Raw genomic sequence first — 14,220 nt, 5'->3', positions numbered from 1 at the left:
GTTCGAGGTAATGCTCGGCCGTTGGACCAAGACGAGACGTCCAAAGACGTCACGGCGGAACGTCCGCGCGCCGCGCTGTGACGTCGGCCGGCGCCGCCGCTGACTGGCCGGGCCGTCCCGCCGCGGCCGGCGCGGCCGGTACAATCCCGCCGGCAGCTCGCGGCTGAGCCTTCTCCGTTCCCGGGAGGAGGCCGCTCCATCCGGCACGCCGCTGCGCCATTAAATGCCGCCCTGGCGGCGCGGCCGAGCCCAGACCGACTGCGGCCGCTGCCGATAGCCCGCGCCCGCCAGCCGCTGCGGCCGTGTCGCTCGTGCCTGGACCTCCGCTGTTGCCGAGATGGACGCCACCGCGTTCCGCACGGCGGCCGTGCAGCTGATCGACTTCATCACCGACTACCAGGAGAATATTCGCAGCCGGCCCGTGTCGCCCAGCGTCAGCCCCGGATACCTGCGGCACCTGGTGCCCGCCAGCGCGCCCCAGCACGCCGAGACCTGGGACCAGGTGCGTAGGGGAGGATGGCGCAATTTGGCCGCTTTTTTAGGAAGCGCTGTAGCTCGAAATAAGCGACATTCAATTTGACGTTTTACAACGGTCTGCAAAGCGGCCAAATTGCCCCGCTAGCAGGATTATTTGGCCTGTGGGGTGGGGCGATTTGTCCGGTGTTTATCTAAGGCCTTGATTTTATTTTTACAGGCGAGTCAGCTTCAGAGTCAGCAATGACATGTGTCCTATGCGCATATTTATGCTGACTCGGTTTCGGACTTATATTCGAATGATTTTGGCTCAGATCTTTTTTCAGCATTTTCCTGCACAACTGAAAATGCGGTTCCTTTGCATACACTGCTCAATGAAACATTTGCATTTTATTTGTGATAAACATATTTTCGCAATGAAACTTATCATTAGTGAATAGTGAGAGGACATTGTTTGGGAAAAACGTTAACTTTTTATTCTAGTAAGGAAATAATCGCCTAATTTCAATTGAGAAATCTTAGCAAGCAATGAAATAACTCAACTCAGTCTCAAATCCTCACATCTCGTAAAGTTCCGATGTCTACAAACATGTTGTCGATAGCGTTTGCGAGCTGGAGATGTGACTATCAGTTTGGTTTGTTCAGATCCCTAGCATCTTCGTCGTATTGCATTGCGCAATGTCTTGATGAGCCCATAGGCCCCACCAGAATGTTTGCTTCACATGATCGCTGGAACATTCTCGATGCAATCCGCTATGTATCATATTATCATACCATTCTTTTTTATCGTTTTTTTAGTCTGTGGTGAGATTTTTGGTCGCGGCTGAAGTTGTGAACATTGCTTCTCGTCAATGTGCTCAAGAGCCTTCTGTCGATATTCAAGCGAGTCATCTTTATGTCCTCTGCTACGAGTTATTTTACGAGGATTACATAAACCTCTGCCCTAAGCATTCCCACATCATCCTTATCGCCGTTGATAACACGTTGACCTGTCCAGCCTTTTCCCTCCGGGCCTTTTCGTGCACTTGCAGGGGAAATGACCCCTTCATTTGAACGTGAAGGATTTCCTATGATGACGTCACCACGGCGCCTTTATTTCCGTAGTAAACCAACCTGAGCAGTAAAGGAATCTTGTTGTAAATGTTTTATTCTAAAACGTACAGGTCTCGCGAGATTAAGCGGTAGGTTTTGCACTTTTACATTTCCGGTTATATCTCAGAAACTAATCGATCTACGATGAAGCCATTTTACACGATCATGGCCGGCTTGTTACCCAACAAGTCGATCGCATCTTCAACACTTAAAAGCTTAAGACGACGAAGATATAGCCTGAAGTACACTAAATTTTCTAGGTACAAAACCTATCGCTAAAACCCGCGCGACCTGTACCTTGGCACCTTTAGAGGAGCAGACGTTCGAATCATGCCGCATTACTCCTGTCAGTGACGGAGGCGCCTGGCGGGACGAGGAGTGTTGTGTGGCCCTGGCCGCATGCCTCTGCTGTTGGTCTGATCAGTCGGCTCGGCTCTGCCGTGCAGTCAGGGCTGGTAAAAAAAAGCAAATTGCGTCCCCGACCAAAAAATGAGAGCGAAAAATGACCCCGACCTTTTTACGATTCATGTATGCAGGCTGCATGCAACTACGATGCGCGTTTCCTTAGGTTTCATTTCTATATTATTTTTTTACGAGCAGTCATATGTACTAAATTGCTTATCAGATTCGCGCTTCGAAATTTCCAGTTTGTTAATTAAATGTCACGGCATCACTCGGTCAGCGGGTAGCGTAACAGACGAAGAACCCGGAAGGGGTAGGGGGCGCTACGATCGTCGAACAGATGCAGTAGGTGTCGCTATTGTATCGGTAGCTCACAACGACAACGGCTAGAAACTATCGACCCCGCATGAATTTACCATGTCCAACCAGTCCGACCCCGGTTCCGAATCTAGTCGTTTGTCTAGTCGTATAGCTGGCTACAACTGGTCGTCAATCAACCCCGCTTGAAATAGCACAGCCGACAGCGGGGTCGGTGTCTAAGCGTCTGTTAGCCCGCGCCCAGCTGGGGGTCCTGGATTTCCACGCCCTGCTGGGGGGGGGGTGTTTGAACACCCCCCCTTGTAACTCGGCTCCTGGGCCACGTAGCGATACGCGGAAGGCGGCGTTCGAAAGAGCGTAAAAAATAATGACGAAATCACTTCGGTCAATTTTTTGCTCAGGTCAAAGGTCAGGTCACCAGAGGTCATTGAAGGCAAAATTTCGCCGATTTCCAGGTCGAATGTCGAAAATTTCCAAGAAGCCAACGCATAACTCGGGAACCAATAGAGCTACAGCGCCGCGGAAAAGCGCATTCGATAGCCCTATTAACGCCCTTTCTGAGTAATTCTCTCAGATTTGACCTACCGTCAACGGTTTTGCCTGCAGGGGGCAAAAACTGCAAAAATAGCCGATTTTTTCGCAAACAGTTTTTCTGCAATAACTTTTGACCCAAGCCTTGTACGAGCTTACTTTTACCAGCATCGTGTTCCTCTCGTCAAGACGCATCGAATGAACTATAACTTGACCTTGAAAGGTCAACTTGAAAATTTGACCTCAGGTCAAGGTCATGACCTGACCGGAAAGGGTCATGTTGCATATCAGTCGATCCGTATCGTCTAGCTGAACACATCTAAGGCGTTTTCATCGCTTTAGCATGCCTCTATCAAAAGTTATTTGCGAAAAACTGTTAGATACCATTCGTGACCTAAGATGACCCCAGGGCATAAACAAGGGTCACGGACACCATTTTCATGTTCAGTGTGTCTAAACCACTTGTAATTCGGTGTTTGGGAGTGTTTATAATGTCTTTCGTCCAAAAGAGGCGCATTTCAATTTTCTCCCATTGACTTATAATGGGGAGGTCGCAAAATTGACCTGACCTTAGGTCATCGATATCAAAATTCTGAGATATACATTTTGTACATGCTATTGCTCTTAGCAATCGCTGAAAGTTTCAAAGCGATCGGTCACTCGGTGTAGCTATGACAGACATTGAAACTTTTTATGAGGTGAGGTCACTTCAAGTGACCTGGTGACCTGACCTTGAATAACCTTGGTCTGAAATTTTCACAACATGTGTAGAATTGATGTATGATAAGGTGTACCAAAAACGGCGGCGCTCCGCGCCGCCGTTTTTGAGATATTCGCGAAAAACCACAAGGGGGGGTGTTCAAACACCCCCCCCCCCAGCAGGGCGCGGGTTAGTATGTGTTTGATCAGCTAGTTTGATCTAGTTTTCGTTAGCAACTGTCGACGGTAGTTTTGCTGTTAACGGAAGTGAGTTGTGGCTATTAATTGTTCATAACCATGTTGTAGGTATGTATTAGGTATAGGGGCTTTTTATGTCCTTGTTAAAGGGGATATACGTTGTGGATTCAATGATATCTTTTACTTGCGTTTAGTTTCTGCTTTATTTGAAAGTTATTTATTACTGTAAAAGTTTACTAAATGTGGTAATTTTGACCCCGGGTACTTGAACTTTTACTGGTACTGTGTCCCCGACGACGTCAATAGGACATAACACTTTACCAGCCCTGCGTGCAGTGTTGTTGTGTGGCCCTGGCCGTGCCTCTGCTGTTGGTCTGATCAGTCGGCTCGGCTCTGCCGTGCAGTGTTGTTGTGTGGCCCTGGCCGTGCCTCTGCTGTTGGTCTGATCAGTCGGCTCGGCTCTGCCGTGCAGTGTTGTTGTGTGGCCCTGGCCGTGCCTCTGCTGTTGGTCTGATCAGTCGGCTCGGCTCTGCCGTGCAGTGTTGTTGTGTGGCCCTGGCCGTGCCTCTGCTGTTGGTCTGATCAGTCGGCTCGGCTCTGCCGTGCAGTGTTGTTGTGTGGCCCTGGCCGTGCCTCTGCTGTTGGTCTGATCAGTCGGCTCGGCTCTGTCCTGCAGCTGATGCCGGACATCGAGCGGGTCATCATGCCGGGCATGCTGCACTGGCACTCGCCACAGTTCCACGCCTACTTTGCCGGCGCCACCTCGTACCCGTCCATCCTGGCCGATATGCTGACGGACGCGCTCGGCTGCATGGGCATCTCCTGGGCGTCGGCGCCCGTTCTCACTGAGCTCGAGGTAAGATATGGTTGATGGCAAATCTGGGTGAAAACATCACTGAGCTCATGTAGGTAGGTATACTCGGCAGTTGAACGCACACATTCTCGTATTAACCATCGCCCGCACATGGGGAGGGCGGGGGTTGATACACCAGGTAGTTCTTTTCTGCTCTACACTTAACATTTTTAAAGCTAGAAGCCTGCTTTTTCGTATAGCTGTTCCTTTATCCTTTCTCAGCGTCTACTGAAAATTTCATTGAAAGGTCAACTTGAAAATTTGAGCTCAGGTCAAGGTCGTGACCTGACCGGAAAAGGTCATGTTGCATATCAGTCGATCCGCAACGTCGAGCCGAACACATCTAAGGCGTTTTCAGCGCTCTAGCACGCCTCTATCAGAAGTATTAGCGAAAAACTGTTAGATTCTGTTCGTGACCTGAGATGACCTTGGGGACATAACGAGGGGTCACAGTTGCCATTTTCCGGTTCAGTGTGTCAATTTTACCTACATCTCGATGTTTGAGAGTGTCTAGAATAGCGTCCGTGCAAAAAAGACGCTTTTCAATTTTCTCCCATTGACTTATAATGGAGAGGCCGCAAAATTGACCTGACCTTAGGTCACCGATAACAAAATTCCGAGATAAACATTTTATAGATAATGATGCTCTAATCAATCGCTGAAAGTTTCAAGGCAATCGATCAATCGGTGTAGCTATGGCGAGCATTCTTATTTTTCTGAGGTGAGGTCACTTGGCGTGACCTGGTGACCTGACCTAAGGCGACCTGGGTCTGAAATTTTCACAACATGTGCGGAACAGATGCACGAACAGGTGTGCCAAAAACGGCGGCGCTCCGTTTTTGAGATATCTGCGAAAAAACGCAGGGGGAGTGTTCAAACACCCCCCCCCCCCCCGGCCCAGCGCGGGTTAAGAGAGGATGAATGTTTATTTTGCCATCGTTCGCCTGTAGGTAGGTAAAAAATCCAAGGACATTCGTGGAAAAACATTGAATTGCATTTTGGGGGGATAACTTATGAGTAACCGAAAAGTGCCCGAGATGAAGATGACAATAGGTACATACATTTCAATATTAGTAGGTCTAACGGTTGTTGTACAGGAGGAAGCAATTTATAGAATTAGGGTCTGTTCACTCTGCCCGTCAACTTTGCCCCGCGCCTCCCATCCGAGACAAAACAACTTCCAGCTCTGTTAGTTTTTACATTAATAACGCCCTCCAACCCCCTAAATATTGACCAACAGCAACCAAATTTGCACAGAGGCGAGAATTCCGGGGGGCCCACCTGCCTACCAAATTTGGTGTTTCTAGGTGCCATAGGAGCCATTGCGAGGGGGGTCGCATCGACCCCCTCCCCCATGCCAGGCCGCGTTATGAAAAAAGCCCTGCCAGGGCGAGGGTTAAGATCAAGTATCATTAACTTTCTCTTGTCACGGAAAAGACGCTCGATCAGGGGCCGAACGGCAAGGGATCCTATACCTTAGCGGCTGCCAAAGCACCAGTACCGGCGAGGATTAAGTTCATTCTAAGCTCTTATGTACCAAGTTCACAACTCCAAGATGTGAACTTCCGGTTTCACATCCCCGAAGCATCAGGTCTCGGAGCTATCTGCACACAAAGCGCAAAGGGGTGGGCAGCTTAATGCCCGCTCCCCCCCCCCCCAGCGGCTCGTGACTTACCGGTGGTCAAAAGAACGTTTCATTTTAAAATCACTTAAGATTTGCGTGTGATTGTGATTGTGAGGTGATTATCCGGGCAAAACAGAGACGGCAGGATTTACTCCGCTGCAGGCCTTTGCGGATAGGTACAGGTCAGTTGGGCAAACTAGACCTTTGGAATCAAAATATGGAGGTATCAAAAGATTGATTCTTTTTGGGCATAAATGCAGGCTATTTCTAACTTACTAATCACATAAAAATAAGAGTGTTTCAAGAAGGAGCATGCCTGATCTTGAACAGAAATGCTTGAACTATCTCCTAAGCAAAATAATATTGCTCCTATCATAACAATTTGAATTCTATAGGTAGTCAAAGGCAATCAAGGAATTGATTCACTTTAAACATATAATCATAATATTGATTCCCCATCAGCTGGCTAATCATTAGGGGAGAGTGGGGAAAGATGCCCAGGGTTTGACTATGTCATATATTATTCGAAAAAGACGATCGGAAAGCCAAAACTTGGAGTTTCAACGGAAGCCGGCATCATTTTTCTCCAAAAATATCACACTTTCGTGCCTGAAATATGATAACTGTTTTTGCTATTAAGCATTTTCCTGAAGAAGTGAAAGGGGGCATCTTACCCCACAGGGTGGAAAAGACGCCCCCTGGCGTTGGGTAAGATGCCCCCCTGCACTATAAGTGACATATATAGGCACGTGAATCGCCTGAACGAATCAGTAGTCCCTTCGAGCCTGCAGTAGACACCAAACGTCATCGTAAGGGCCCTCAAAAGTAGTCGTAAGGGGCAATCAGAGGTCATCGCTAGGGCCATCATAGTCCAGCGTGGCCAAACAAGCCTCCGTGGTGGCGTTCGGAGACCACTGTGGGGCCCTTATAGGTCTTCATGATGCTTGAGGGCCCTCGAGCCCATCGTGGGGACCTCAGATGCCAGCGCGGCCCGTGGAGCCAACGTGGGAGCCCTCAAAGGATGTCGTGAGGGGCCCTGGAACCAATAATGGGGCCCACAGAGGCCGTCGTGAGGGCTCTCAGAGTCAGATGCCGCCCAAAAAGTCGCTGTGTGGGCCGAGAGACCGGCATGGGAGCACTCGACCGCACCGGACTCTCAATAGTCCCAGATCGGCTTTTGTCTCACATCACAAGTATGTAATAAATGATTTGACGGGCTGCTTGAAGGACAGCCTACGGATTTAGGGGGGCGTCTTTCCCCATCAGGACAGGGGGCATCTTACCCCAAGGTACCGAAGTAACATTAAATCAGCACAATTTGTTAGCCATAAAGCTACACCCTGAAACAAACTGTTTGGGACACAGTACACGCATGTTAATGTATCACGACTATAGCAAGGGACGCAAAAATTATCTACCTTCTTTTGATATTTACAATGTTTTGACGCCAAAATATTTTTTGAAAGCAGCAAATAAAAAACATGCAATCACCAGCCAGCCGTTGCCCAACTGAGCTTCACAAATTTTTGTGCAGTTAACAAGGCAGGCTTCCACTTTACGCTAAGAACATTAATTTCCAGGTCCGATTCTTAGTTTCCCCGCTAGAGGGGGTGGGGCGTCTTTCCCACCCTGGGCATCTTACCCCACTCTCCCCTATTTTGATTCACAGGTAATGTTAACAGATAGGCAACAATGACTTGCAAGAATACAGCATTTATCTTGCTATTATTCTCATTTAGTGGTATCCTCAGCACCACAACTGATACCTATGGCATTGTTGTACTTTACCTTCACTACATTTGATAACAATTCACAATTTTTAAATGTCAAGAATACAAAAACTGAAGCAACAGGTAAAAACCATATAAATAATATAAAAGCACTACAACAATGATAATTAGGGGTTTAAAAATTTCATTTTGCCATTTTACACAAATACTGATTGGTTAGCATGTGATTCATGATACAAAAATAACATACAGTGTGATTTCCTCAAAGCATCTTTTACGTGATGGACAGTGGCTCTGTCTTTTTCCCATTCACAAGGCCAAAGGGACAATTTCTTAGCTTTGAGGTAACACTTTTTGCAAACCTACCACATTTGTCTACCTTTTAAAAGGAAAATCTCACCGTCATGGGCCTTTTTTCAACCGTAACGATTCATTTGAAGTCAAAAGTGTACCCAAATGAATCAAAAAATTGATTCCAAGCCCATATTTGGTCATGGTTCCTCCCACCAGAATCAAATTATTGATGCCTCCATATTTTGATTCCAAAAGTCTAGTTTGCCCAACTGAGGTATCAAAGGACATGCGAATTTCGGGTGGGAACACCGACAGTGAATCACGCTTAGCGTTGTCATCCACTATGTCAAGACATCATTGAGCCTAGCTCAGCAGTAAAGGTTCTTATAACGGCCCATCCATAGCGGTGAAAAATTAATACGATTAGCTTTGAAGTCGACGTTTTGCCGTTTGCTAAATTTAGGAGCAAAAAAGCATCTCAGTGACTCGCTCAGGGACGGGCGACAGGTTCTAGGAAGTTGTGAAATTAAATAGTGAAATATCAATTAGATTTGTCAAGCCCAGATGCTTTTCCAGCTCTACTAATGTCAGGTCAGGATGGGAAATATGATGTATTTATGAAAGAACTTCGGAGGTCTATGCTGAAGGATTTATTAACCCTCGAGCCGCTGGGGGGGCATAAAGTTGCCCCCCTTTACGTTTTGTGGAATATCTCCGAAACCTGATGAGCTACGAACGTGAAACTTGGCATAGCTTCAAATGAATACCTAGGCAATGTTTGGATAAAGTTTGGTGGTTATGGCACCAAAGATGACGTCACAGTGACGTCATAAAGTTTTGTTGTTTTCCGATATGGACCGTTTCTGATGACGCTGAGCATGAAACTTAACTGTAAATGAACTAGACAGCACCTGCTGTCATCCTTAAACATCTAAGCACACTTCCATCTAGTTCCTGACCAATAATCGGCTCTTTATATTCGGTCCCATACATCTGATGTATCGTGAGGAAACTGAGAGTCGCAAATCTATAATTTGACTTATGACGTCACTGTGACGTCATTTCAAATGGGATCAACACCAAATTTGGACACAACCTCGGCTAGGTATTCAGAAAGATGTGTGCAAAGTTTCGCTCCTCTATCTCTTCGCGTTGCGACGATATCGTCGCGGAAGTAAAGGGGGGGGGGCAACTATATGCCCCCCCCCCCAGCGGCCGGCGGGTGGCGCGGAGGCCCAGCGGCCGCCGGGTTAAAGGTTATAACATCATCACGCGGCTCAGTGATTGACAGCTAACTGCCAGTAGTTTGGCAATATTAACGTACCAAACGAATTTAGGGACATCGAATGGAGAGAGTTCTTCGTGATAAGGTTGATGAAAACGATCGCACAAGGTATTGGCGATCGAGAACGATGATTATGCTGTTTTGGCCCTTACCTGCAGGTGCTTGTGATGGACTGGCTCGGCCAGATGCTCCAGCTGCCCGACGAGTTCCTCTTCAGCTCGGGTAAGGGCGGCGGCGGCAACATCCAGGGCTCGGCCTGTGAAAGCACGCTCATCACCATGCTGGCGGCACGCGCGCGAGCCATCACCCGTCTGCGGAGCGAGCGTCCCGAGCTGTCCGAGGCCGACATCAGCGGCCGGCTGGTGGGTCTCACCTCCGACCAGGCGCACTCCTCAGTGGCGCGCGCCGGACTGCTGGCCGGCCTCCGGGTGCGGCCCGTCCGCTCCAACACCCGGAACGCGCTCACCGGCGAGGCGGTGGAGGCGGCTGTCGCCGAGGAGCTGGCCGCCGGTAACATCCCCTTCTTCGTGGCGGCCACGCTGGGCAGGACGGCGTCGTGCGCCTTCGACCACCTGCGCGACGTCGGCGCCGTGTGCGCCCGGCGCGCTCTGTGGCTGCACATCGACGCCGCGTACGCCGGGCCGGCCTTCATCTGCCCCGAGTTCCGACCGCTGCTCGACGGCGTCGAGCTGGCCGACTCGTTCAACATGAACCCGCACAAGTTTATGCTGACCGCCCACGACTGCTCCACGCTGTGGGTGCGCCGTGCCACCGACCTCACCGACGTGTTCCACGTGGACGCCAAGTACCTGGCCACGGCGCGCAACAGCATGCCCAGCTTCCGGCACTGGGCCATCCAGCTGAGCAGGCGGTTCCGCGCGCTCAAGCTCTGGTTCGTCATCCGGCTGTACGGCGTCGAAGGCATTCGCTCGTACATCCGGCAGCAGGTCTCGCTGGCCAAGGAGTTTGAGCGGCTGGTGCGCTCCGACCGGCGCTTTGAGGTGGCCGCGCCGGCCGTGCTCGGCCTCGTCTGCTTCCGTCTGCGCGACAAGGAGTTCGGAAACTCTCTGACGGACGCGCTGCTCAGCCGCGTCAACGCCGCCCGGCGCGTGCACATGATCCCGTCGATGCTGCGCGGCGGCACCCAATACGTGATCCGCTTTGTGGTGTGTTCGCGCTACACGGAGCTGCGCGACGTGCAGCTGGCGTGGAGCGAGGTGCAGCGGCACGCCGACCAGCTGCTGGCCCAGCCGGAGCGGGTGGTGCGGGCCAAGGCGCGCTGGGGGGCCGTGCGGGCCGCCACCGGGCTCGGTCTGCTGCGACATACCAACATGGCGCTGTTCGAGCGCTGGAACTCGACCGACTCGTCCAGCTCGGCGGGCGAGGTGCACCCGGACCAGCTGCTGTTCGAGTGCAGCGCGCTGGACAGCGAGGCGTCCGACTCCGAGTCAGAGCCCGAGCCACCCCCGGATGGCGCCCTCCCGACACAGGAGCCGGACCCAGCCGGCACTGAACCACCTACGAAGGAGAGCGGAGACGCTGCCGATGAGGAAAACATGCACAGGGACGCCCAGTCCGATGTAGTATCAGCTCTTGCCAGCTGCGAACTCTAAACCACTGTACAACATGATGTTAACTATAAACCAATATCAAAATAAATGCATTTCAAGTATATTTTAAGAAACACGCAAAGCTTTCCGTCCATGAAAAGTTGATCACCGTTCAAAATTACGCATTTTTTTTTAGAGAGAGTGATCAAGCTTCCAAAACCAAACGCTTTGTGTGTACTTTTCTATTCTATGCTTCGAATGTATTTTTACTTATTGATTTATGATGTACAGTTGACTACAGAATGCTTCGAATGTATTTTTACTTATTGATTTATGATGTACAGTTGACTACAAAATGCTTCGAATGTATTTTTACTTATTGATTTATGATGTAGGGGAGAGTGGGGTGGTTTGTATCAGTTTTTACTCCGAGACCCATAACCTCGTAACTATCCGTGATAAACTCATTATTTACATACTATCTCCTTCCTTGCTTCTTCTGCTTTTTTGTGCAAAGTAACTTTTCCGCTACCTCTACCAGTTTTTCTTCTACGGTCTGCCGAATAGAACAATGTTTTTGATACAACTTGCCCCATGGCTTGGGTGAGTTGTATCACATGGTGGGGTAATTTGTATCACTAGGTATTTCACGTTTCAGGGAGTGTGCTTGCTACTGGTTTTGAACATAACAACAACATTAAATGGGGTTAAAACAATGTATATGCTCAAAGGCTTCACTTTTATTAGACCAAACTTAGGTCAATGCAATCCGAACGAAACATCGAAACGAACGAAACATCAACAGACTAGATGCAAAAGTGGCCCGTTAAGAGCAAAGAAGCCAACACATTGTGCCGAAATGGAACGAGTATTGACTAGCTATCTACAAACGCGAGACAGGGCTTAGCTTTCGCGATCAAAAGCAACATAGGTACCCATACATACATACATGTTACAACATACCCCACCCGGCTCTGATACAACATGTACCTCGCCGCCATCTTGGAAAAAACATCCTCGTGCTCAAAAACAGCGGACAGCTGGAGAAACCCATTTTCACTCACGCAGCCTTAGAACCTACCCTCACCACCGCTACGGAGATCTTTCAAATTCGTGCACATCTAAATGCCCAAAACACACATTTTCTTGCAACTCATTTTTTTAGAATGACATTAAAAAAACATAAAATCGGCTCTCAGCTCGAGACGCGTCCACCCAGCCACACGACAGAACAGGGAAAGATGGCGCCCGGAAAACCTCGTCGGCTGGTCGTGTCACGAGCGCTATCTATTGGATAAGTTTGGCACAATTCGCCCTGATACAACTTGGACATGATACAACTCTCCCCACTCTCCCCTACAGTTGACTACAGAATGCTGTTCCACTCCTCAGAAGCTGTCATATGAATGAAATACTGCAGTAGGTTGTGCCATTTATCACGCAATAAACATCATTCTCCAGTCAACTGTTACTCTGTGCATCAACATCCAACCTGTAATACAGGGTGTCCAAGAAGTTTGTTCTCACATTTTATTTGCATGTAAAACAGAGTACCTACATTGCGTTTTGATATATTTAAAGGAAATATGCCATTTTAACATGGGGTTTTGAACTGAAATAGCACTTACGTAGGTTTAGCTGAGACTATATAATACCAGTATAACGCCTTTTGGGGCGACTAACGGAGCGAGCGAGAGGGTGGGCCTTGCACGTGCGAAATTGCGAGGGAGTACCTCCAACTGACTTGTGCATGGCATCCAATGGCATGGCAATCGGCCCAGCCGTTCTCGAGATCTGGAAGCGGCACCCTGCACGTGCGCACGTGCAAAATGGGTCCCAACTGACTTGTGCACGGCACCCTACTAACCGGTCCCTAACTGTGTACCAAATTTGAGGGTAATTGGTCGAGCCGTTCTCGAGATCTGGAAACGACCCCTGCACGTGCGAACGTGCAGCAGCGCCCCAACTCTAGCACATGGATATGCAGTGCCTAGTGGGTGCCTACCTACATGCCAACTTTCAGCGCAATCGGCCAAGTAGTTACAGAGATATTGCAACAATTACAAAACGGACACCTCTTCGTTTTGCACGTGGCACGTGCATAAGGGGTCACCCACATGCATCAGGAATAGTCCAATACTTGGTAGAAGGAATGAAGCTACCCTACAAAAATTACTGCGTGTAAATCGGTCAAGTGGTTGCTGAGATATAAGTCTCGCAAAAGCGTGACCACGGCCGGCCGGCCGCTCATACTCAGAAATTTCCGTTAAAGGGACTATCCCACCTTCTAAAATGTTGTTAAAACCAGTTAAATTGTGCCCGACTTTATAGATTGGATGACCAGGAACACGGTTCTGGCATTTATTTTTCATTAAACATCTTAGGCTTCCCATATTCCAAACACAAACCTTCAAATATGTGACGTCACAGCCCAAAATTACCTCCTTCCCCAGGCCACATTACTGTCATAAAGCTGATTCTTTTTACTCTGTAGGCACCACAACAAAGTTGAGACCAAGTTTTAAGCGATTTTTCAACGAACAAACCCATTTAAATCAGAATGACTAAACGAGGTGACGTCACACTAACGGTCGCTCCATGTTGAAGATAGGGCCTTGTACAAGGCCCACACTTGTACAAGGCCCACACTGAAAACTTTTTTACTCCCGGCTGGGGGGTAAACCCGCTGTTACGGAGTAGCGTACTCCGCAGACGTTTTTTACACCCCACCGTGGAGTAACTCTTCTAGGATACCCTCGCACAGGGAGTAAACCCTTTCGATTTTACCCCCGATCCAGGGGTAAACCCTTTTAATTACACTCGCACAGAGGGTAGACCCTTTTCATTTACCCTCTGACAGGGAGTTACCCCCGGCGTTAACCTTCTGACAAGGAGTTACCCCCGTTCTTTACCCTTTATAATGGGGTAAAAATTACCCAACGACAGGGGGTAAATGGAAAGGGTAACCCTTTGTCGTGGAGAAAAACGTCTGCGTAGGGGATCGAGAACGAGAAAGACAAAGGCAAATAACTACCGAAAGAAGAAGAGATAGAGGACAGAGGGAGAGAGAGAGAGAGAGAGAGAGAGAGAGAGAGAGAGAGAGAGAGAGAGAGAGAGAGAGAGAGAGAGAGAGAGGGAGACAGAGAGTTTCAATTGGATACAATACACAT

General features: G+C 49.0%; 1 protein-coding gene across 1 annotated transcript; it reads left to right on the top strand.

Annotated features, from left to right (window-relative positions):
* Positions 1–216: 216 nt before the first annotated feature.
* Positions 217–11,419, top strand: LOC122382185 (aromatic-L-amino-acid decarboxylase-like). Its single transcript, XM_043371342.1, has 3 exons — positions 217–502; positions 4,391–4,570; positions 9,659–11,419. Exons 1-3 carry the CDS (start codon positions 338–340, stop codon positions 11,111–11,113), a joined length of 1,800 nt encoding a protein of 599 aa, XP_043227277.1. The 5' UTR covers positions 217–337; the 3' UTR covers positions 11,114–11,419.
* The last annotated feature ends 2,801 nt before the right edge of the window (positions 11,420–14,220 follow it).

Source organism: Amphibalanus amphitrite, unplaced genomic scaffold (assembly GCF_019059575.1).
Source record: "Amphibalanus amphitrite isolate SeventyFive unplaced genomic scaffold, NRLGWU_Aamphi_draft 000000F_arrow, whole genome shotgun sequence".
In the NCBI taxonomy this organism is placed as follows: Eukaryota; Metazoa; Arthropoda; class Thecostraca; order Balanomorpha; family Balanidae; genus Amphibalanus; species Amphibalanus amphitrite.
This window is presented reverse-complemented; position numbering and strand designations above follow the sequence as displayed.